This window comes from Cherax quadricarinatus, unplaced genomic scaffold (genome assembly GCF_038502225.1).
Source record: "Cherax quadricarinatus isolate ZL_2023a unplaced genomic scaffold, ASM3850222v1 Contig725, whole genome shotgun sequence".
Classification (NCBI taxonomy): Eukaryota; Metazoa; Arthropoda; class Malacostraca; order Decapoda; family Parastacidae; genus Cherax; species Cherax quadricarinatus.
In genome coordinates this window covers 94,917-120,941 of record NW_027195751.1, presented here as the reverse complement: position 1 = coordinate 120,941, position 26,025 = coordinate 94,917, and the positions used below count along the sequence as shown (strand labels likewise).

At 39.6% G+C, this 26,025-nt stretch overlaps 1 protein-coding gene across 1 annotated transcript in view; it reads right to left on the bottom strand.

Moving 5' to 3' along the window:
* Window positions 1-26,025, bottom strand: part of LOC128685765 (outer dynein arm-docking complex subunit 4) — a 124,881-nt gene that overhangs the window by 13,447 nt on the left and 85,409 nt on the right. The window contains exons 8-9 of the mRNA XM_070080632.1: window positions 24,330-24,496; window positions 10,296-10,412 (exon numbers count right to left, since the gene is read on the bottom strand). Of these exons, the coding sequence (XP_069936733.1) occupies window positions 10,296-10,412; window positions 24,330-24,496 (284 nt within the window). The remainder of the gene's footprint in view (window positions 1-10,295; window positions 10,413-24,329; window positions 24,497-26,025) is intronic.

The window sequence follows — 26,025 nt, the reverse complement described above, 5'->3', positions numbered from 1 at the left end:
TCTAGAATGGTGTTCAAATTTTTGTGGGGTTCAGGGTGCAACTGATTGCGAAGGGAGGTAGTAACATTGCCGGTGTGTAGGGGAGGGTTGGGTTTGTTGGACTTGAGAAAGCGCGTGAAATGTGTGTTTATTAAGTGGGAATTGATAAGTGCAGGTGGATGGAGGGAAGGGGGGTCAGCTAGAAAAGGTACATGCTCACCTGAGGAAATGGTATGGAGGGGCAGAAATGAGGGAATGTGAAACAGTGTTACGTGCTTTAATGTTAGCCAGGGAACCGGGAAAAGTAAAGGTGGGAACTTTGTGTAAATTGTTAGAGGGACATGTAGTGGCGCTGGTTGAAGGGATCTATCCCATGTATGCATGGGATGTAATATGGCGAAGATTTAGTAAATTAAGGATACGACCTAGGACGCGTGAGGTTATGTATCGTTTCCTGCATGGGATTTTGCCAACGAGAGCAATGCTCCGAGACAGGAGGGCTATCGAGGGTGGGGGGTGTGGCTGATGCAGTGGGTCACAGACCCTGAGCTGCTTTGGGGATTAGCGTGGACGGTTACAAAGCATGGCTTGCTTCTGCAGTGTTTTAAAATCTGAGGTTGGAGAGTTGAAGGAGGAGGTCTTGCTTCTCCAGGAGGAGATTAGGAGGCTGAAGGTCCACCTCAATGGGCCTGGGAGAGAGTGTGAGGTGGTTGGAGATGTGGGGAATGAGGCTTCTAGCAGTGAGGTGCAGTCTGTCTCTCACTGTGAGGAGGCTGTAGGTGGGGAGGTAGCAACGGCTACCAGCAGTGAGGTGCAGTCCAGCACCTGCTACAAGTGGCGAGTTGTTCACAGTAATGGGAGGCGCATCAGAGTAAGGAAAGTTAAGAGTGAAGATCTGAAGGTAGGAAATCGCTTCTCTGTTCTCCAGGATGAATGTACTTCAGTGGCCAGTGAAGGTAAGGGTACTACTGCCCCTGCTAATGAAGGTAAGCGCATTCTTGTGGTTGGTGACTCTCAGGTAAGATATGTTGATCGTGCTTTTTGTAATAGGAATAAGAAGATGAGAGATAGAGTGTGCTTCCCTGGAGCTGGTGTTGGGGACATTGTCAACAGGCTGGATAATATCATGTCAGGTAATGGGAACAAGCCCATTATCTGTCTTAGTGCTGGTGGAAATGATATTGGGAAGGGTAGGAGAGAAGAGCTGCTAGATAAGTACAGGTCAGCTATAGATTTCATTAAGTCTAAGGGAGAGATCCCAATCATATGTAGCATCTTGCCTAGAAGGGGAGTAGGAAATGAATGGTTGTCTAGGGCAATTGGTGTAAATTGCTGGCTAGACAGATACTGCAAGGAACTTGCAATCCCATTCATTGACAACTGGAACAACTTTTATGGCAAACATGATATGTATGCAAGGGATGGGGTACATCTCTCTGGGGCAGGGGTGGTAGCACTTGCAGACTCGATTGAGAAGGCCATTGGTGAAATGCCTATGATTTTAAACTGATGGAAGATAGAGGCATGGGTGTGTGTGGGAAACAAGCAGGTTGCAACACTAGGGTTGGAAACAGTAAATGTATAAAAGGCATTCAGCATGAAGTTATAAATAAAGACAATAGAACAGGTCAGCAAACAAAGGGGGACAGCAGAGGGCAGCAAGGGACTAGCTCCCTTAAGGTTTACTATACTAATAGCAGGAGTGTTAGAAATAAGATAGATGAGCTAAGATTAATTGCAAGTGCAGGAAACATAGATATTATTGCTATAACAGAGACCTGGCTCAATCTGAAAGATAGAGAGATGCCCTCTGAATGTCACATACAAGGCTATAAATTATTCCACACTGACAGGGTCAACAGGAAAGGTGGTGGAGTAGCGATGTATGTCAGAGACAATTTAAATTGTTGTGTTAGACAAGATATTAAATTAGAAGCGTCAGCCACTGAATCTGTTTGGTTACAGCTTCTCGAGGGCCGAGAAAAACTAATTTTGGGTGTGATTTACAGGGCCCCAAATCTTGATAGGGAGTGCAGTAAACTTCTATGGGACGAAATTCGTAAGGCATCTACACACGAAAATGTTGTGCTAATGGGAGATTTCAACTATAGACAGATTGACTGGAGCAATTTGACAGGAAATTTAGAGTCGGGTGACTTTCTTGATACGATCCAGGATTGTTTTTTAAAACAGTTTGTGACAGAGCCAACTAGGGGAAATAACCTCCTTGACTTGGTTCTTGCCAGTAGGGAAACACTAATTAATAATCTTGAGGTTAATGATGAGCTTGGGGAGAGTGATCACAAATCACTCAGTTTTAACATATCATGGAATTCCCCTAATAATGGCAATCAAGTCTCCGTCCCTGACTTTCGCTTGGCTGATTTCATAGGACTGAAAAATTACTTAGGTGGGCTGAACTGGAATGACCTGACTAAGGGTCAGGTAGGTGGTGATGGTTGCCGATATGATGCTTTCCAGGGCATAGTTCTAGCTGCTCAGTCAAATTATGTTCCAAATAGGGAAATCAGATCAAACAAAAATGATCCTAAATGGATGAACAATAGATTAAAATATCTGATTGGTCAAAAGAGAGGCATATATAGGCAAATCAAAAGAGGAGAGGGGCAATTAAGAAATCGATATATTCAGTTAAAGAGAGAAATAAAAAAGGGAATTAGAAAAGCAAAAAGAGATTATGAGGTTAAAGTTGCAAGAGAATCGAAGACTAACCCAAAAGGATTCTTTCAGGTATACAGAAGTAAGATCAGGGACAAGATAGGCCCACTCAAAAGTTCCTCGGGTCAGCTCACTGACAGTGATAAGGAAATGTGTAGAATTTTTAACACATACTTCCTCTCAGTTTTTACACAGGAGGATACCAGCGATATTCCAGTAATGACAAATTATGTAGAACAGGACGATAATAAACTGTGCACTATTAGGGTCACAAGTGACATGGTCCTTAGGCAAATAGATAAATTAAAACCTAACAAATCCCCAGGCCCTGATGAACTGTATGCAAGGGTTCTAAAGGAATGTAAAGAGGAGCTTAGCACACCTTTGGCTAATCTTTTCAACATATCACTACAAACTGGCATGGTGCCAGATAAGTGGAAAATGGCAAATGTGATACCTATTTTCAAAACAGGTGACAGGTCCTTAGCTTCGAACTATAGACCAATAAGCCTAACCTCCATAGTGGGAAAATTTATGGAATCAATAATTGCCGAGGCAGTTCGTAGCCACCTTGAAAAGCATAAATTAATCAACGAATCTCAGCATGGTTTTACAAAGGGGCGTTCCTGCCTTACGAATTTATTAACTTTTTTCACTAAGGTATTTGAGGAGGTAGATCATGGTAATGAATATGATATTGTGTATATGGACTTCAGTAAGGCTTTTGACAGGGTCCCACATCAGAGACTATTGAGGAAAATTAAAGCACATGGAATAGGAGGAGAAATTTTTTCCTGGATAGAGGCATGGTTGACAAATAGGCAGCAGAGAGTTTGCATAAATGGGGAGAAATCAGAGTGGGGAAGCGTCACGAGCGGTGTTCCACAGGGGTCAGTGTTGGGCCCCCTGCTGTTCACAATCTACATAAACGACATAGATGAGGGCATAAAGAGCGACATCGGCAAGTTTGCCGATGACACCAAAATAGGCCGTCGAATTCATTCTGACGAGGACATTCGAGCACTCCAGGAAGATTTGAATAGACTGATGCAGTGGTCGGAGAAGTGGCAGATGCAGTTTAATATAGACAAATGCAAAGTTCTAAATGTTGGACAGGACAATAACCATGCCACATATAAACTAAATAATGTAGATCTTAATATTACGGATTGCGAAAAAGATTTAGGAGTTCTGGTTAGCAGTAATCTGAAACCAAGACAACAGTGCATAAGTGTTCGCAATAAAGCTAATAGAATCCTTGGCTTCATATCAAGAAGCATAAATAATAGGAGTCCTCAGGTTGTTCTTCAACTCTATACATCCTTGGTTAGGCCTCATTTAGATTATGCTGCACAGTTTTGGTCACCGTATTACAGAATGGATATAAATTCTCTGGAAAATGTACAAAGGAGGATGACAAAGATGATCCCATGTATCAGAAACCTTCCCTATGAGGATAGACTAAGGGCCCTGAAACTGCACTCTCTAGAAAGACGTAGAATTAGGGGGGATATGATTGAGGTGTATAAGTGGAAGACAGGAATAAATAAAGGGGATGTAAATAGTGTGCTGAAAATATCTAGCCTAGACAGGACTCGCAGCAATGGTTTTAAGTTGGAAAAATTCAGATTCAGGAAGGATATAGGAAAGTACTGGTTTGGTAATAGAGTTGTGGATGAGTGGAACAAACTCCCAAGTACCGTTATAGAGGCCAGAACGTTGTGTAGCTTTAAAAATAGGTTGGATAAATACATGAGTAGATGTGGGTGGGTGTGAGTTAGACCTGATAGCTTGTGCTAACAGGTCGGTTGCCGTGTTCCTCCCTTAAGTCAATGTGACCTGACCTGTCTAGGTTGGGTGCATTGGCTTAAGCCGGTAGGAGACTTGGACCTGCCTCGCATGGGCCAGTAGGCCTTCTGCAGTGTTCCTTCGTTCTTATGTTCTTATGTTCTTATGTCTATTTTTGCGAAGGTTTGGAGTGCATCAGGGTATGGATGAGTAAGGTGGTGGTGAGGGTGGGGGGTCAAGGTGTGTCGGTATTGCGAGCGTTGAGTCTTGATATGAGTGGTGTGGATGAGGGTGTGGTAAGGGGTTTAGTATATGTAATCGTGGACTACATATATGTTTTGTGGGGTATGAGGGGGAAGGTGGGTGGGGATGTGCTGAGAAGGACTTTGGCGGCGACGTTTTGTCGAACTTTGTGTGGTAATAGAGACATTTTTGGGAAAAGGTGGAATGAGGTTTTTTCTGAGGGTTACTAACAATAGGGAATTTATTGGCGTTATAAGGGGCTTTAACGGCTGGGGTGAGAAGGTTGGTAAAAGGGGAGGAGGGTTCAGGGGTATTCAACGGGCTCACCTCCTTGGGTGTGCAGTGATGTGATTGAATGTGAAATGTTTGCGTGTGTGTTGGATGAGTGATTGAGTGAATAATGTATGGACCACGGGTGCAATGCACCTGTGGAGCTGGCCAGTTTCTTGTGTCATGGACTATTCACTATTCATATGGTACTCATGTTCCTTCAAGGTAGTAGTGAATGATGGATAAGGTATAAAAGGGGGGGGGGTTGCCTCTATCACTGTGCAGAGTGAGGACTAGGGCAGTATATTGTGTTGGAAGTGATGGACAGTTGCTTGTTCAGTGTGTTGCAGTCTAATGTGTAGATAATGAGCATATTATTGTATATAGAAATATGAGACCACATACAAGTTGGACTTGGACTTGTACAATGAGAATTACTCTCTTACGCCTGATATGTTAAGGCGGATTTATCAACTGTGATCTATTCAAATTAGATTTATTTTTATGTTCTTATCTATGTACATAGCAGTCTTAAGTCATATGATGTGAGTTGTGTTTAGGCGCAGTTGTCACATCAAGTTGCTTTGTTTTATCTGTGTTAGGGAAGTATGTGAAATACTTTGCCTGTAGCCGCTACATGGCTGGGGTTTTATACTTTATTCCTTTGTATTCTGTGATGTTTTCATATAAAGTTTTTTATTTATATACTATGTTGAATGGATAGGGTTTACATGCTAAGATAATTGCACATAAGTTGCCCTTGGGAGTTGACATTCATTGTTGCAACCTTCTTAAAAAATTAATCTTTTTAAGTGTATTTTCTTTCACCAGGTTGAGGTGTCATTGTGTTTAAGTAAAGACATTGTTTATATTGTTATTAATATTTTGTGTCTATGGTGTTATTGTATCACTCATGATAGTGTAATTGCTATGTATCCTTTAATGTCAAATTAAGATGCAATCAGGTTGGTGTTGGTTATATTTTGCGGGAGGGGGGGGAGGTGAAATTGTGACAAAATTTTAAGCCTTCATGGGTATATAATTCTGGTATAACTGGGTGTATATGGTGTGGTGATAGGGTGTCGGAACACTTTTGTCTGGTGTAATGATTTTTGTAAGGGTAAGTTGGGAATTTGTGATTTAACTCATTTTGTGTACCTTTTAATATAATTTCCATCTTGTATTGTAATGTTTTAAATAAAATAAAAAAAATAGAGCATAATAGTAACATTTTGCAGGTATCTACGGACCAGGAGTGTCAGTAAAGTCAAAATGCAGAGGCACTGGGAAACTAGTAAGTAATAAAACATTGCGATGGCGTGAAGAAAGCTGGTGTGAAGAAAGTCTCGGAATGTGAGAATGTGAAGTGTCATGTGAAGTATTGGGGGAAAGGGAGAAGAACTCAGCATCAGCAAGACACTCGTTCGCCATGTTGGGAAGAACATTTCTTTCCATATTCTCAAGAGTGGCACACGGAGGTCATAGTGCAAAATGCAAAGTAGGTCCATAATCCTTCACTTATTGACATTGTTGACAACAGAGAAGTTACGATTTACAAGCACATTTTCCTTAATTTTTGGTGGAGAATCTATTATCCATCCACATACGATCATTGAACACCACTTTCTCGTGTGTAATGAAGTCATTCTGGAGCAACTCGAGTTCCACAATTGTCCGATCATTAAAGTGAACATATACCTACTCCCTGCTCGCGGGATAAGGCGCTATCCATGCAGTACAGCGAAGCTAACTTTTGAGAGCCGTGAACTGCCACATTTCTGTTTACGTAACGGGACAACGCCTACATGTGCAAGATGGATGGCACTTCAGCCACCCTGCAAAATATTGTAGGTCAGTGACAGAGAGAGCTCTTTGTGGTGCTGCAGACCATAGCAGTCGATCATACAGCCACCCTCCCTCTTGCCTTAACTGCAAAGAGGCGCGCACTGCCTATTCTCGCCATTGCCCGAATTTCTTAAGAGAAAGAGAGATCCATTGTCTTAAAGAGAAAGAGGGCTTCTCTTACACCATGGTAGTTTCCCATCTCCACCTCCAAGGAAAACTCGAGTGGCTTTTATTCCAGGGTCGCTAAACGGCCCCTGACGTCAGTGTCCCTCACTTTAGCAGACAACTTTGTGTCCATCCCTTTTTGCAGTTCAGGGATCTGTGGTTCCAACCTCATCATCTCTTAATGTCCCAATTTCTTTATCTTCCCACTCACATGTGTCAGTGTCTAAGCGCCCCCTCCAATCTAGATTGACGCCACATATCGCTCCTTCTCCAAAGTCTACAATGTCTTTGGATTAATTTGGTTTCAATAAGAGCTTCACTCTTGTTTAGGTTTTTATGCTGCAAATTCTTTTTGTCCTGATTTTAGAATTACGTAGTGTTATGTCATCATTTAATCTTCACCATTTCTTTTAAAGGCTGTACGTGATTTTTAAAGGCTGTGAGTGATTTCTCAAGTGGTGTGTTTTCTTGTATTTTTATTTTAGCCTTGGTTGTCGGCTCAGGTCATCTGACAGGTGAGATAAAAGAGGCAGCATAGATCTTGATAAGATCAGAGTGTCAGTCTGACATCTCTACCTGCACTGGTCCCCCTTCCACTCGTAGCCGTCATCTAATCAGCTATACACCATTTTAGCAGCCGTTCCCCAGTTGTAACTCCACCAGCGTTTCATGGTGGTTCTCTACTAGTGACTAAACTGCTTCACAAGTGTTGTGGTGGTCAGAGGATCCCAGTACCTCTCATCGTCAGGATCTCTACTCTTGTTGTGGTCACTGTCTACTCAGTGTGTGTCAAGTCACGTACATCTCTAACCCTACCCCCCATCATCATGAACGGCTCAGCGTTCCAAACCCAGGATTCAGAGCTAAGTGCCCATAACATCGGCATGGCACCATTCTCCACTACGTATTGTTTACATATTAGCTTTGAGTTACTAAATATTCATATATTTAATTTTTAATTTCTTTGCTAAAAGTACGATTAATTTCATGTTTAAGTTTTGTATATTCTTTACTAGTTTTACATGTCAATAAAGTTCTTTATCATATTATGTTAATTTTTCTATCTTTTCATTTCCTTAAGGAGAAAGTAGCCTTATCAAATACTCTTTGAGGGTCTGATAAGCCTGGTAAACCTTCACAGATCTGATACTGTTGTGGAGGATCATCCATCCCCAAGCACAGTTGCTCTGTCGCCTGTTCCTCTGGCGGTGGGTGAGACCCAACACATGACAACAGTGGCTTTAAAAATTTGTAATAAAGCTGAAGAATTATTAACAGTTATTTTTTTAAATTTACCGGCCATCTGCCAGCGAGGTAGGAGGATCCGAAAATTAGGAAACATTTGAAGCATCAATCTGCCACTTTCTTGTTAGAGGCGTGTCGACACCACATCTCAGCTGCGCCTCTAGACTGTGTCACCATCCCGGCTTTTCAATGCAGTCATTGTATTTCCATCCTCCAGGACCCAAATTTAACTAACAGGTTTCTTTGAATCCCTTCATAAACGTTACATTGCTCAGATTCCTATACCTCCTGTAGTCATGTAAATCACTTGTCATGGATCCTGTCTATCACGCTCACACACACCTGTTGGATTTGATTGACCCCGTCTTCTCTAACAATGCAAAATACCTCAACAGCACCTCCTAGACCCTTAGAAAATACTTCTCGTAACTCATCTCCTAATCCCCAAACTACGAATTCTCTGCATAATATTCACACCACACATTGACCTCTGACAAGACATCTTGACTGCCTCCAGTTTCCTCTTGAAACCCATGTTTTACACTCGTATAAGAGCGTTTGTACTTCTGTACTCTGGTACATAACCCTTTTTTCCACAATGGACAAAGTTCTTTGTCTCCGCAGATGCCTCACTGCACACACACCGTTTTTCCCTCACCATTTCTATAGTTCACTTCTTCATTCATAGACCCGTCTACCGACAAATCTGCTCCCAAAATATCTGATTACATTCACTTCCTCCATACTTCCTCCTCCCAAACTGATATCCAGTCTTCCATCACCTAAGCTTTTTGTTAGTTTTTGTTAATTTATTTTTCATAATTCAAAATTCTGCTTTGAAAGGCTTACAGTAAGTTCCTTTTATACTGATAGAATGACAAAGTTTTCAATGATTAATGAACTTGATAATTTCTGTAGTAACCTTTTATTCTCTCCAAAGCAGGAAACTTGTTGAAGCATTCATTACTGAAACTTTTGAAATTAATTATGAAAGGCCAGCTCCTTCACTAACTATTTTTGTAGGTCATTCAGCTTTATATAGCTATAACAGATTTTTTTTTAATTCTTGTAATTTGCGAAGTCATTGATAAAATGGAAGAAATTTTTTTCGTTATATTTCAGTGACTGAAAAGCAGGTTCTGAAAGTTGTTTCCAATGTAATGTAGGAGAGAGTAAACACAAGTATCTTAAAGAATCCAAATCAGCGAATCTGATAAAAATCTGCTAAAGTATATAATCATAAGTCTGCACTGTTGCACACAGCAGCCTGTATTCCATGACCAAAAGTTTAGCAATGGAAATGCTTCTCAGTGATTATAATAATTATCATAGAGGTAAATGCCAGAAACAGAATGTTTTATATGCAGACTGAGCTGAATTTTACTTACACAGATTTGGGGAAAATTGGGATAATTTAATTTTAACTAACAGTTAACTAATAGCTAACATCTAGGTTGATAGGCATATTTCTTTCTAAACTACGCTATCTGGAATTTCATAAGATTGCAATGTTTTATATAGACCTCTACTTGCTCCCACAACAAAGCCAGTTTGTTGTCACCTTAACCTAGTATCTGTAATAAGCATTTGTAATTTCATGGATTCTAAGGAATCGACCCAGAAGCAAGAATTTTCAAGCTTGCGACTCTACCACCTAATATTATTATCAGAAGGGATCAAAACCGTTAAATCCTGCAATGAACAATAATTGCAGCAGCAGTGACCATGTGCCACGTCAGCGTGTAAGTAATAACGAAAATTTCTCCCTATCTTTCAACAAAACCAAAGTTTAGCTCTTCAACTGAACTACTGAAAAATGTAACTGAAAATTTTAATAAGTGTCCCCACAAAGTATTAACTCTACCCTGACACCTACATAATCCAGATATTAACTGGACATCCGCATAAATTAACATTCACACTGCAGAAGTGTACCATACACATATCCATGCTAAGAATTACCAAAACACAAACCGCACAAACAATATCATAACAATGCAATTAACATAATGTAAGAAACACAATATACAGAGCACACATGGTAAAAATTATGGAATAAAGATAGCTCAGAAAGCACATACCATCAGCATCGACGAGAGTGAGAAGTGCAGAGAGTGCGGTGCGTGTATCTTGACCATCATCTGCCTCCTGTACACTCTTGGTACCATAGAACCTGCCAGTCTCCACCTTACGCATTGCTGACAACAAAAATTAATGAAAGTTCAACATTAGTGAAAAACAGAGACGAAGGATATAAGGAAGGACAAAGTTGATAGTTTAATAAACACAAAATTTCTTGATGCTATAAAAAAAATTAAACCGTAAATATATGTTTGAGTTAAAAGCTATTACATTTGGTCCTGAAAGTTTTCACATACAGTAATATATATATACATATATATATATATATATATATATATATATATATATATATATATATATATATATATATATATATATATATATATATATATATATATATATATATATATATATATATATATATATATATATATATATTGTGTGTGTGTGTGTGTCGTGCCGAATAGGCAGAACTTGCGATCTTGGCTTAAATAGCAACGTTCATCTTGCCATATAGGACAAGTGAAAATTTGTGTATGCAATAATTTCGCCAAAATCATTCTGAACCTAACGAAAAAAAATATGTTTCACTGTGTTTGTTTAGTAATAAATTACTGTAAACAAATCTAAAATATATTTAGTTGGGTTAGGCTAAAATAAATTGATCTTGTTATAATAAGGTTAGGTAAATTTTCTAAGATTCTTTTAGTGCAAAATTAAAATTTTTTACATTAACATTAATCTAAAAAATATATCTTTAAACGTATAAGAGAAAATTTTAGAAAGGACTTAATTTTAAATGAGTTCTTGCTAATTGACCAGTTTTACATATTCGGCAAGACATATTATATATATATATATATATATATATATATATATATATATATATATATATATATATATATATATATATATATATATATATATATATTATACACACACACACACACACACACACACACACACACACACACACACACACACATACACACACACAGCAATTGAGGTTCCACGTGGGATACGAATTTTCAGTATAAAAAAACAGGACCAAGGCTGTGGCAAACAACATCTTAGTGGACATCTAATTTAATTACGTGTTAACTTTTATTATCATTTTGTAAAATGTTTCAGATACAAATTTTAATTATAATTTTAAATGTTTTTAAAAGTTTTTATTTTATTGTAATTTTAAACTACGATAATGAATGGCAATACATCCGGTACATTAATAGTAAAGAAAGTGGATGACCTCTCTGCTTCATACACCTCTCAGGGAAGGTTCCTTGATGTTGGTGAGGGGTTCTTGATTTAGGGAATTGGTTCTGTGCTCCAGTTCCCCGAATTAAGCCCGAATGCCTTCCACATCCCCCCCAGGCGCTTCCCCTTGATTGTAATAATAATAATCTGCTTCATACATATAAGATACACAAAAAGAGGGGAAGCAGTGATGTACATCCCTCTACTATATAATGAGAGACCAAAACAAGAGTTTATATAATAACGATTTCATATACCTTTGATGAGTTCTGAGAGTTTTTCTATTCCCAAAGCCCGGCCTTGGGCCAGGCTCTTCTGGTTCTTGAGTTGTCAACCAGGCTGCTGTTGGTGGTGGCCAGCTGAACCACATATCCATCACAGCTCTGGTTGATCTGGCACCTGGCAAAGATATTTGTCCAGTTTCCTCTTGAAGACTTCTACACTTGTCTCAGCAGTTCTTACATCACTTTGGTAAGATTTTGAACTTTCTAGGGCCACGGAAGATGATATAGTGCTCTCTTATTATGCCCGCTGCCCTATGTTTTTCACTGGGTTTATTTTCATGCTTATTGTAGTATCATCTGCAAATTATGGAACAAAACTGCGACTGGTGTTTTAATCTATGAGAATGTGATGAATGGTTTGAAAAACCGACAAGTTGAAGATTGCTGCATAAGTGTCTCAATCTTCAATCTATGAGAATAAACAACAGAGGTGCCAGGACAGTGCCTTGGAGGTGCCAGGACAGTGCCTTGGGGGAACTGAACTTTTTACCTCTCTGATGCTGTATTTTGCTCTTTTTACTTATATTCTTTGTGCTTTGTTAGGAATTTGAAAATCCATATGCCTATCTTCCCTGTAATACCTATGGCCTTCGTTTTGTGCACAATCACGCCATGATCGCACTTGTCGAACACCTTTGCAAAATCTGATTATATTACATCTGCATTTTGGTTTCCTTCGAGCTCCCCCATAATACTGTCACGGTGGTCCAGCAGTTGTGACAGGACTGATCGTCAAGTTCTAAAATCGTGCTGGTTTGAGTTATGCAGATTGTGCTGTTCTCATCACTCTTCTGAAGATTTTTAAGTTGTGGGAAGTTAAGGGTAATGGTCTGTATTTTTTAGCTTGTGCTCAAAAGAACACAGAAGGAGCTATGCCTGCACTCTTTAAAGAATCTAGTATTTCACATAGATCTAGGCATTTCCTCCAACGAATACTGAGGACTCGTGCTGGCGATGTTTTTGCACTGTTGTTATAGAGAATCCTATGAATTTGGTTCAGGTGCTGGGTGAGCGGCCATGTTTTCAATTTTTTTTTTCAAATTCTATGGGTTTGTACTGTCAGTTAGTTGGTCTACACGGCCTTCCGATGAAATGAAAAAAGTATTCTGCATTCTTCACCCTCGCTGTCACTTACTGGGTCACTACATGAGTTCCCTCTCATTTAGGGTCTAGTTCAAGAGGTCCAAGCTTGGATTTAGCACACGAAATATAAGTATTTGAGGTTTCTTGCAGTATCATGAATGGCCTCTCGTCCTTCTTCAGTTTGGTAGAACTTTTTTTATAAATCGGTGATTTCTCGGTAATGGCTGTTTTTCCTTCGATGTGACAGCGTCATGGTTTTAAGCAACTCTGCAGCCCTTTTTTTTTTTTCTTTTGCATCATCCCTGACGCTCTCTTTCTATATCTGATCTTCCAGGTTTTCTCATTAGTTCATATTTAACACAAACCTTATATGTTTCTGTGTTCAGCTTCCATGCACAGGTAAGGATTTAGGGTGCTCATAACTGTTTCGCAAGATATGTCTGATAGTTCTAGATTAATTTTGTCCTAGACGATTCTGCTGAGGTTACACTGAACATCCCTTTTCGTTGCAGTTCCACAACCCAGGGTTTATACTGAGTGTGCTGAGACGCATGTCTACGTGCGTCATGAAGAACTCCACAATGTTGGAAGAGTAGCATAAGGTTGAACGAGAAGAGGTTTTTCTCAGTAAAGTAGCGTGGTGACCCCAATCAGGTCCTCTCAAAAATAGTCAGATCATTGGCACCGTTAGTCACCCATGCATCCTGCCCCTTCAAGCCCCCCGTTTCAGTTAGGGTTGGTGGAGGAGAGGCTTACAGAAAGCGAGGGAAAAAAGAATAATAGGAAATGTAGTAGCCAGCCCTAAGCTACATCAGATCACCGTCAACAAGTCATGTGACATAAGAGATAACGTTGTCCTAGTGAATACATACATAAATTTGTGTGTGGTAATTGATAGGGATAGTAGTATTTATATAATAATGAAGGTGCGAGATCTTGATGCGACTTGAAAGGTGATAAGTCGCAGGGGAACCATTATGTCCCCTATAATTTCATTATTTATTGATAATATACATACAGAACAATGAAATTATATGTAAACCTTCTAAGTAATAAAAGAGACGAATGTGCCCTTTGTATAAGTAAAGAACCATACTTCAAGGAAGGTTCTAAAAGGTTTTAGGTAGTGCTCAGAAGAATCTCTTCATAGATTCCTAAATAATGCCATCAGATATCCTCAGTAACAATTATTATGACTGTTCCTTGGGTATGCATGAATCTTCCTTAGTATTCCGATTATTCTTTATTACCAAATATCCTGACTATTCATTAATTTTCGATTATTCCTTATCACCTCCTAAATACCTAACCCTGTTGGGTTGTGAACCTTTAAAGCTATTTGCAGTCACTATATTGTAATCAGTGACTGCAGATACAACCTTGTGTACTTGTGCCAGTACAGTGTTCTTATGCAGCTGTACCTAATTGGGCTTACTGTTATTGATTATATATATTATACTGACGGGTAGAGGGCCTTTCCCGGACGGCGAAACGTGCATAATGAGCAATCCTGCTATTTTTATATAGGAGCCCTTAAGTAAGGCTGTGCACATTGGACTCCACTAAATAGCTATCAAGTGTGTACAACTTATAACTCGAAAAATATAAGGCATTCCTATCATGTTTCAAGAGCAAGAATTCAGTTACACCTCTTTCCATGACGGATGATTGCAAAAACTGACATGGTTGAAGATATTCGACTCTTCGCCCTTTCCTGAGCAGTGAAGTTTAGGTAATCTCGTTTTCAGTGGTTTACTAGTTTGTCCTATGAATGAAAGAGGGTGAAGAATGCATGAGACCTTATAAACACCACAAACACTATTAGACAGTGTGTTCTTAATCATCCTCTGTTTCACTGTCTCACAGCTTTTGAGAACAATATTTAAATTGAACTTAAGTGCATCATGCAGGCTGCCCAAATTCTCATTGTAGGGTAAAACCAGTACAATACACAAATAACCTGCATGTGAAGGCTTACTCAGCCCTGTAACAACTTCAGACAGTATTTCCAAGGCTGGCTCCTCCTCAGGAAAATTAATGAATAGATAAAGAACAAAAACTGACAAACATATACACTTTATTATTTAGAAAATATAAAATATAAAACACTTAAATATGAAATATTGATCCTACCTTAAAGAAAATGAAAAATGAAAAATATAAATGATATCTGAATTCAACGCTAAAATATATAAAACTTGGGTGTCTGGTGTTGGTGACACTGCGTGTTGTTGAAATCGTAGCCGTTGCTGATGGGGAGGGGGGGGGTCGCAGGTGTTGGTGACAATCCACTGGCTAGTTCTTCACAGTATAGCAGTGAATAATCTAACCCAATGACAGGAAAGCAGGTTTTTTTCCACGGCAATGATGAGGGGTTATATCCTGCTACTTGCATACACAAACAGGTAAGTGGATCAGAAATTGGGACGTCTCAGAACGTTAGTCCGTCTCCTTCAATTCTGCTCGTTGATTGGCAGGTGACCCTCTCTGTCATTTCAAGCTGTAAAGAGAGGCAGATTACCACTGCTTAAGAAATCACTCTCCATGATAAGTACAATACCTAAAGGATGTGGTGATTATTAAAACATTTAACCTATCACGACTGAAAGGACTAAGTTAATTATTGGTCAAAAGTGAAGCTGTCAACCAATAAGTCCACTAAAATATGATCAGGCATGTACTTACAGTAGTGTTGGGAGCTGGGAGTCGAGTGATTTACTGTTTGACCGGAGCCCCACACGTCACCTTTTGGGGGGTTGGGGAGAGGGAGGGGAAGGGATAGCGGGAGCTAGACTGACCCTACCTTAACAAGCAGCCGGCAATGAAACTATTGTTATTATATACTCCCTCGCTACTCCTATCTATTGAACTTTTCCCTCACACTCCCCCATACCAAGACTTATAGTCAAGGAGTATAAGAAAAATAGGCGAGGAAAAAGTTCTAACATGTGGAAGTCGTGTAAGGCAACAAATCTTCTACTGACTATCACGACTTAACCAGTCAGAGAAATAATTGGATGAACCATTGATATATACAATATGGAACTTAAAAGCCTGGAGTGCCAATGTCCACCTCAAGAGGCGACTGTTGGTTCCCTTAAAAGTTTCTAGGTATATCAAAGGTTTGTGGTCCGTTTCTAAAATGAATTCTTTTCCCAGCAAATAAAATTTAAGTTTGGAGATACCCCGCACAAGGGCCAAACATTCCTTTACTATGGTGGAGTATCTCGTTTCTGCAGGAAGGAGTTTCCGGCTTATGAAGCATACAGGGAAGGGAGTACCATCATGGTATTGTAGTAACACCGCACCTAAGCCAGTATTGGAGGCATCAGCTCTTAAACAAAATGTTTTATTAATATCTGGAATCTTAAGTATAGGGTCTTTCGAAAAGATACTTTTAATCTCATTAAACTTTTCCCGAGCTACATTGGAAAGTTCAAGAGGTTCCTTCACAGACTTTTTTAAGGAAGTCGGATAAGATGTCTGTAAGATCAGTAAGGTTCGGGATAAACCCTGCATAAAAATTTACAGAACCAAGAAAGCTACACATGAGCTTCTTGGTTTTTGGGAATTTAAATTCTAATAAAGCTTTGATCTTACTGGGGAGAGGCTGCAGAGAGTTATTAGAAAGCACAGTCCAAGATATCTAATCTTGTTATACCCAAAGAAGCATTTCTTCGGCTTGGCAGTGAGGCCATGTGAGCGTAACCTACGCAAAACTGATGTTAATGTTTGGATATGTTCGCCCCACGTGGATGTCATTACGTAAATGTTATCAAAATAAACTGAAACATTTGGCATATTACCCAAGACCTTTCTCATCAGTCTCACGTAGGTAGCACAGGCAGTTACCAAACCGAAGGGCATAGTTCTATATTGCATCAGTCCTTGGTATGTAGGAAAAGTGGTGTACTGCTTAGAAGAAGGATCTAACATTACTTGATGATATGCCTGCACAATATCAATCTCTGAAAAGAAGGAAGAGTCATAAAATTTGTGTAGATCGCTATCTATTAAGGGCATAGGCTCAGCATCCCACCGAGTTATAGCATTAAGGCCTCTGAAGTCAATAGCAAGTCTATATGAATTATCCTCCTTCTTAACCATGACTACTGGTGAGCAATATGCAGATACTGAAGGTTCAATGATCTTTAGTTTTAATAATTTGTCTACCTCTCAGTCAAATGCATCCCTAAGATGAACTGGAACTGGGTATAATTTTCGTTTGATAGGATTGTCCGTCACTAAGTCAATCTTATGGACTACCGTGGAGGTAACATCTGGAATATCAGTTAAGACGTCTGAAAAGTTACTCACACATTGAAATAGTTCATGTCTCTTATGGTCATCCAAAGATTCATTAATATTAATGTTGGTTGCACCCGAGTGGTCAAGAGTCACCAAGTCATGTAGTTCTCCGTCATAGTCTATGTTAGAGGTGTCAATTACGCACACCTTACATTCTTCGGTTGTCGTATCAAGTTCGTGTGGAAAAACTAAGTCAAAGTCATTCAAACAGTTGACCGAATTTCTTCGGTAATATTTCTTAAGGATGTTGATATGATAAAGCTTAGGTTTCCCCTTAACTTCTATGAGGTAGTCAACTTTCCCACAAATTTTTAATACTTTATATGGACCTTTCCATGCTACTAATAATTTATTTCACTTGATAGGCAAAAGCACCAGAACTTCATCCCCTACTTTAAAACTTCTCCTCTGACTTTTGGAATCAAAATGGGTTTTGTACTGGTCCATTGACAAGCTTAGCTTTTTCGAAACTATGTCAGAGGTCTCCTCAAGTTTGGATCTAAGGTCAAGGAGAAACTGGTAAGAAGACTGAACCTCAGCACTCACCTCCTCATTAGTCCATAAGTCATGAAGGACGGACAATGGGCCTCTGGCCTGTCTACCATAGAGAAGTTCAAAAGGTGAAAACCCCAAAGAGCCACTGGGAACTTCCCTCATGGCAAACAAAGCAGAGGGTAGGTAACGATGCCACTCCTTAGGTTTAAGGGAGCAAAGTTTCCTTAAAATGGACTTGAGACTCGAATGCTGCCGCTCAATCCTCCCATTACAGCTGGGATGAGAGGGTGTGGTGAAGAGAGGCTTCACTCCCAGAAGTTGGTAGAGATGTTGCATTAAGTCAGATGTGAACTGTGTCCCACGGTCCGACAAAATTTCTCTAGGGATGCCCACTCTGGAGAAGATGGACAAAAGGGCTTCAGCCACCTCTGTAGTAGTTATGGTCTTTAAGGGTACAGCTTCAGGGAAACTCGAAACATAATCAACTAATGTTAATATATATCTATGTCCCCCAGATGAAAGTGAAGATAAAGGACCAACGATGTCAATAGCTACTCTTTCAAAAGGTACCGTAAAGACTGGCATTTTGACCATAGGTACTCGCCTGGTACCTCGGGAGGATGACAGTTGGCAAACTTTACACGATCTACAATAGGCAGTGACATCCGAGGACATTTTTGGCCAAAAATAGGTTTCCCTAATTTTATTTAAGGTTTTACGATGCGAGAAATGTCCGGCCACTGGCAGGTCATGAGCCATTTTAAGAACAGTCTCTCTGCATTGACTTGGAACAACTAAGATGGAATAGTCTATCTCATCTGAATTTAATTTGAATACTGACTTGTACAAGATACCTTTTATATATATTCAAATTTATATGAAAAGTTTTTCCTTTGGATAACTTGATTTTGTTTAGTGGCATTATGGCAATTCTGAAGAGAAGGGCAATTACGTTGTAAATTGACAAAGGAGTCCTTCGATATATCTAAAGGCTTAAAGTCAGGGAAAATCAAAGGATGGATAGTAGGAGGAGCCTGGGCTTTGGTCTGAGCCCTAGTCAAGACATTTATAGTATCGGAGGTGATATCTTCACTTTCATCTAATAAGTGAACCGGTGATCCTACTACCTCGCTTTCGAGAGTAGCATCACTGGTTCTTAATCCCACATGAATCTCACGAGATATTGTCTCATCTGAACTTTCGAGGGGCTTCACTGACTCTACAGGAAGAGGATCTGAAACACTTATGTCCATCTTTGGTGATGAAAGGTCAACCTCAGAAGGAAGAATGGCACCTTTTACATTACCTATTAGTACGGAGCAAGAAGTGATGGGAGCTAGTACGGCTTCAGACCAACCTGTGAACCATTTAGACGTAATGTAACAACGGATGGTAGGAAAAGTGTCCGTACGGCCCAAGTAGTCTGAAAGTATAGCAGAAGAATGAGTTTCTTTAAGGTTAGGGAACAGCTCATCAGAAATGACTATACATGTGCATCCAGTGTCTCGTAAAATGGTAGATACATTAAGTCCATTAACTGTTCCTGAACAGAAGGGTGCTTGGTCATTACAGTCTTTAAAACATCTTCCAACTTTTTGGACCTTCTTAGAAGGACAATCTGGACGTTTATGTCCCTTAACACCACACAAATGACAAACAGGAATAAAAGAAGTCATTTTACTTTCCACTAGAGGCTTTGATTTCTTAAGGTCTGATGAACCCTTGCCCTTAGGGTTTGATCCCTTTAGGTCTTTATAGGAATTGTGAGCCTCAGCATACAGGTCAGCAGCCTCAGCAACTTCCTCAGCTTTAATCAGGTTATGTTCTCTGATGAATGTTCGTATCTGATGGGGAAGAGCTCTCAGGAACTGGTCAGCAACCATGAAATCTCTAAGAGATTCATAACTGCGATCAATTCCTGAACTCTCTATCCAAAAGTCGAACAAACGAAAGAGTGTTTCCTGTAACTGCTGAAAGTTCTGGCCAGGCTGTAAGGTGGCATACCTGAAATCTTTCCTGTAAGAATTAGTGGTTTTTTAATATTCTTTAAGGATTGCCTTCGTCAGTAGGTTATAATTACATATGATATCCTGCGACAAAGTTGCATAGATATTCAAAGCGGTACCAGAAAATAACATTCCTAACCTGGTAGCCCAGGTGTCATCAGGCCATTCACAGAGGGTAGCGGTATTTTCAAACCTGATAATGTATGAAGTTATGTCTTCCCCCTCTGTGAAGGGAGGTAAATTAGGTGTTGGAATGTGTGTACTAGCTGCACGTTGTTCCATTACTCCTTCCTCTAATTGCTGTTGTGAGAAAGTTAACTTTTTATTCTCTAATTCAAGGCGAGATTTTTCGAGCTCGCGATCCTTTACTCTCTCTATTAACTCACGTATTTTAGCTTGTTCCTCACGTTCTCTAGCTCTTTCCTCACGATCAAGTCTATCACGCTCTTTTTTGTCTTCTCTTTCGATTCTCAATCTCTCCTTTTCCTCTTCTCTTTCGATTCTCTCTCTCTCCTTTTCAATTCTTTCCTGGATTTTAGCACTAATGAAAGATTCTAAATTTTTCCCTGTTATTCCTAACTTACTTCCAGCGTTCATCCAAAACTGGTATTCCTCCATATTTGCAAGAATAACTTAAACTACCAGGGGAAAATGAAACGGGTATCAAAGAAAACGGAGGGTTCAATTCTTGCTCCGCTCAAACTGTAAATAAACCAGAGGGCTCGATCCCTGCTTCAATTAAACAATATGTATTAATGAAAACGAAGGGTTGTATGCCAGATCCGAGCAAACAGTAAGTAGAATGGGGTCCCTTGACCATCTAATCTTCTCACCAACAAATCAAGAGTGTCCTACGACAGTTCCCTTGATAAAATAAAGAGCTCAATGAAACAAATTGTCACTGGAAAATCTCGGGTCCCTAGAGTCTAATCCTCCAAAGTGTTTCAAGCTCGAACAAAAAGGTGGCAGAATTAAATATTGTATCCTGCCTGACTTGACTTACAATAAATTGAGACTATAACAATCACCAAATCTTTTAAATACCTGTACTGTAGTCCTACCATAGAGAATGATTAATCATGGCTGGTGATAACCGTCTGAGGTATGCGGCGTTGAAGTTCTAATGGTAGATTCGAGATGGAGTTGAATCTTGATTCAGTTGAGTTGATCCTGGCAAGGTCGCCACTTGTGAAGGCTTACTCAGCCCTGTAACAACTTCAGACAGTATTTCCAAGGCTGGCTCCTCCTCAGGAAAATTAATGAATAGAAAAAGAACAAAAACTGACAAACATATACACTTTATTATTTAGAAAATATAAAATATAAAACACTTAAATATGAAATATTGATCCTACCTTAAAGAAAATGAAAAATGAAAAATATAAATGATATCTGAATTCAACGCTAATATATATAAAACTTGGGTGTCTGGTGTTGGTGACACTGCGTGTTGTTGAATTCGTAGCCGTTGCTGATGGGGGGATGTCGCAGGTGATGGTGACAATCCACTGGCTAGTTCTTCACAGTATAGCAGTGAATAATCTATCCCGATGACAGGAAAGCAGGTTTTTTTCCACGGCAATGATGAGGGGTTATATCCTGCTACTACTTTCGGGGAGGGGAAAAAAAGGGGGGGGGGGAATAGCTACTCCTATCTATTCAACTTTTCCCTCACACTGCATATAGAAGAGAGGAGCTTACGACGATGTTTCGGTCCGACTTGGACAGACTTGCTAATCTATACATAAAATACTTCGAGACTGTTCTTCTTCCTACTATTGATGTGTCGACCTTCACTCTGGCTCTGCTGTGTAGATGACATCTTTGCTCTTTGGTCTCATGACCCATTTCTTGATGCCTTTAATAATCCTGCCACTTCCATTAAGTTTAAAGCTGAATGGGAATCTAATTCTTTGCTTCCTCACCTTGATGTTCATATCCACCGCTCAGATACAGGTTTTGCTTCTTCCGTGTACCGCACGCCTATGCACAGTAGCATGTACATTCACTACTTTTCTTATCATGTTTTCTCTGTCAAGAAAAGTGTTATTTCCCTCTTTCTCCATGCTCTCTGCATTTGTGATCCTCAGTTCCTTCAATCAGAAATTTCCACTCTTCGTAGTTCATTTTCCCGTCTTGGCTATCCTTCCCATTTCATAGACTCTGCCTTCTCACTTGCTAAACGTACCTTCTTCTCTCCCAAACTCTCTACTCCTGAGAACTCTCCTGTCGGCTGCCTTTCCTGTATTTCCATTCTTTATAATCTCAACAACTCTCTCCGTTCCTTAGATATTAAATTTACTTTTCGCCAGACTAACACTCTTCGCACTAATCTAGTTCATACTTTTCCACCCTCTTTAGATGCTCCTGGTGTCTACTCTATTTCTTGTTCCTCCTGTCCTCTTCAGTACTTTGGAGAAACTGGCCGATCTCTTCCTGACAGACTCAGGGAGCACAAAAGTAGTGTTATGCTTGCCGACATCAACAGTGCTCTTTTCTGTCATGTCAGAAATCAGTCATTCTATTGACCGGTCTTCTGCTAAAACTGTCTACCCTACGTCCAACTTTCACTGTCGCCGTCTGGTTGAATCCTCCCTCATACACAACTTGTATGAATTTTAGTCGTGGTTTTGTCTCTGTAGATGCCTTCCTTTCTCATTACATTGTAAAATGCTCCAAACCTCAGAACACCCGTGACTTTACCTGATTCCTTTTTCCCCTTCTCCCTCTTCCCCTTTCCTCTTTTCTCTTTTTCCTTTGGGTTTTCTTTCTTCTGTCTTGGGTATTTCTTTCATTATTTTGTCCCCCCTCTGTGTTTTTGCTCCTACCTTCTGTGGCCCCTAGCTTCCTTCCAGTGCTCCTCTTTCTTGGTATTTGACTGACTCATCTACTACTACTACTGCTACTACTACTACTACCACCACCTCCACCACTACCTCTTTTGCTCTCGTCATTGTCTGCTGGACTATATATTCTCCCTCCTCTCCTTTCTGTTAGTGTGACTATGTAATTGGTCCAAGTCGGACTGAAACATCGTCGTAAGCTCCTCTCTTCTATGTTCATTGTTCCAGTCACGGTATTGTGCCATTTATTGTTAAAACCAATACATTTTTTCCTAGAAGGCATTGAGGTTCAGTCCTGTAGGTCTTCCTAGCTGACAATATGGCCATCTTAACAAAACATCTGGGGTATCTCAGTTTTGTGGCTATGTTTAATATCCTATATATTTCATCTTTTAAATACTCAGGGCTACAGATGAACAAGCCTCCAAGAACATTGCAGCAAAAATACTCATTTAAACCCTAGACTCACAAGTGGAATAATATTTAATGTATGACGACACATTGGTTGGCTTCCTCTAAATTTTAAATTTAAATCTTCTATCAGCACGATGGATTGAAACATCTGTGAAAGGTAGACTGTTGTCTATTTCATGCTCCGTTGTGAACGTAATGGGAAGTACTAGAGAACCGAGTCTAGGTAGGAACTCATCAATATTGTGATCTTTATTCCAAAGGCAATGAACATCGTCCACCTATCTGAATTCCCTAGCATTATCTGGGAGAATATCTTTAAGGAGTTTAGTCTCATAGAATTCTATATATACTCAGGATTCTCCCCGGAATTGTTTAAGTATTTTCTTCTCCTACCACCCCTGTATGCTGTGTGAACTTTATTTGAAAACTAAGTGTATTAAAAAAGATATAATGGAAATAAAAATAACATAAATGACATCTTAGGACCTACATCTCAATGACCTCATCCAACTCTCCGGCGCTGGGTCGTGTGCTCGGAATGTTGCAGGATTTTCCCTCTGGATCGTAACGCTGAGGCTCTGAAAGAGGAAGTTGGTCACTCTGGGGTCCTTACTTTGTGACGAGTTTTTCATCTCTTTCAGGAATCTTCGAGCACACTTGCTCCACGCTCCAAGGGTCTCCGGCCCTACTGGGACAAAATTAGAGCATAGTGCCAGCCCTCCGACACCTACTTACCATACTTCAGATTATGAAAAGTAGGTGTCAGCCAACGTAGATGCACAGCTGTAGCTCCAAGCAATCTGCTTACCATCCTTCCAGGTAGCATAGTGATTCCCTTTGGACACTTTTGGTGCTTTTGGCAGACCTCAGTACTTGAGATTCCCGTTCTGTTGGGCAACAGGCAGTGACGAGACTTCGCTTGATGATGTGACCGACCATTTCGTGTCTGACATAATTTCCTTTTGACATATAACAGACGAGACCACGTAGTCCAAAATGATCAGGTGAAGCCCTGCCACAAATGCACCTATTTGGTGAGAATAGTGGCGGATAGGCGACGAGCCACACCAATCCGAATGACCTGAGGGTAGAGCCGAGTGCCCAAGGAAGTATTAGGGACAGTTAAACAGAAATCTCCTGAATATGGTGCCTTCACTGCTGGGAGAAAAGCTTCGGCTATCCTCAAGTATTGTTCAGCATTGTGTGGGCGATGTTCTCCACTGTCAGTTTGTCCCAATGGGACTATTTGCGCTGTCTGGGAGGAGCAGGTGTGCTTGAAGAATTATTTTAACAAAGCAGTGTAATAAACGAGAATTGTCAGTTGGTGTTCTCATAAAACTTACCAAAATATGACTTGGCTATGAGTAGGAACAACGATGCTCTCTGGCGGCTATTCTTGGCAGCGGGAATACGACGCTCCCAGACGGAGACTGCCTCTGCATGCTGCCCTCTATTGGCCAGTGTCCTCCCCAGTGCCTCAACTGCCATATGCTCCTCCTCACCATATTCACTGAAGTAAGAAAAGCCACAATTAGTAACACGTGTTACCTGTTTGATGTATATGTTGTTTTTAGCAGTAAGACTGAAGTACACCCTGTACCACAGGGTAGAATTCTAGGTCTTATGCTATTTACTGCCCAGAGGAATACTTTCCTAAATGCCATACCCTATGAGGTTTAGCGCTTCCATTGATAATAATAATAATAATAATAATAATAATAATAATAATAATAATAATAATAATAATAATAATAAATGCCATACTTATCTCGCCTAAATATTATAGATTCAACATATAAAGCTATGACGACTACATAATGATCCATTCAGCAGGGCATAAGATGATGAGTACCTTTCTGAACTAGATTTAAGTAATTTGTACTCAGACCTAGACATATCTTCATCTAAAACAAAGATTATGATAAACGGCATACCCCACCCATTCGTTTGCACTCCATAATATCAGCTAAGTTAAATCTTAGTTATCTTGGTGCAAACATGCCCCTCTAATAAATCCATTTTACCACAGCTAAATATGAATTGCTAAGATTGGCTAAAATGCTCACAGATCTATTTCTGGTTATTACCCTAACTGTGATGCGAGTATAAGAATAGTAAGAACGAAGTACATAGGCAGTATTTCACCTTTATTTGATTATGCTTCTCCCATGTTAATATTGGCTACGGTCAATTATCTCTGGCCCTTGGAGCTCATGCAAAATGAAGTCCTCAGAATTATTCTTGGCTTTTCTGGTATCACTTATAGGATTAACACTGCACTTGGAATTAGAAAGATAAGAAATGAATCATTGTTACCACAGCTCTAAGCTTCTAGACATACAACATACTTAGATCTTTGTATATATGTAGTCTAGAACCTTACAGTTCGTGAAACTGTAAGACTGTAGACAACAAGAGTACTTCACCCGTCCATGGAAACTGTACTCATTTAATTTCACATAGCTATCCAGAGTGAACCTCATCACTAGTAATATCTTTAATGACGCATCACGGGATGAATATTGCGTTTATAATGAACTAGGCGCTTTGGCGACAAGATCAATTCTATAACCATTTCCGAAGTTTCAGAAACATTGTTCATTATTTATCTTATTCACACACACACACACACACACACACACACACACATATATATATATATATATATATATATATATATGTATATATATATATATATATATATGTATATATATATATATATATATATATATATGTGTGTATATATATATGTATATATATATATATATATATGTATATATATATATATATATATATGTATATATATATATATATGTATATATATATGTGTATATATATATATTGTCCATGGGGAAGTGGAAAAGAATCTTTCCTCCGTAAGCCATGCGTGTCGTATGAGGCGACTAAAATGCCGGGAGCAATGGGCTAGTAACCCCTTCTCCTGTAGACACTTACTAAAAAAGAGAAGAAGAAAAACTTTATAGATGGTGAAAGTTTTTCTTTTTCGGGCCACCCTGCCTTGGTGGGAATCGGCCAATG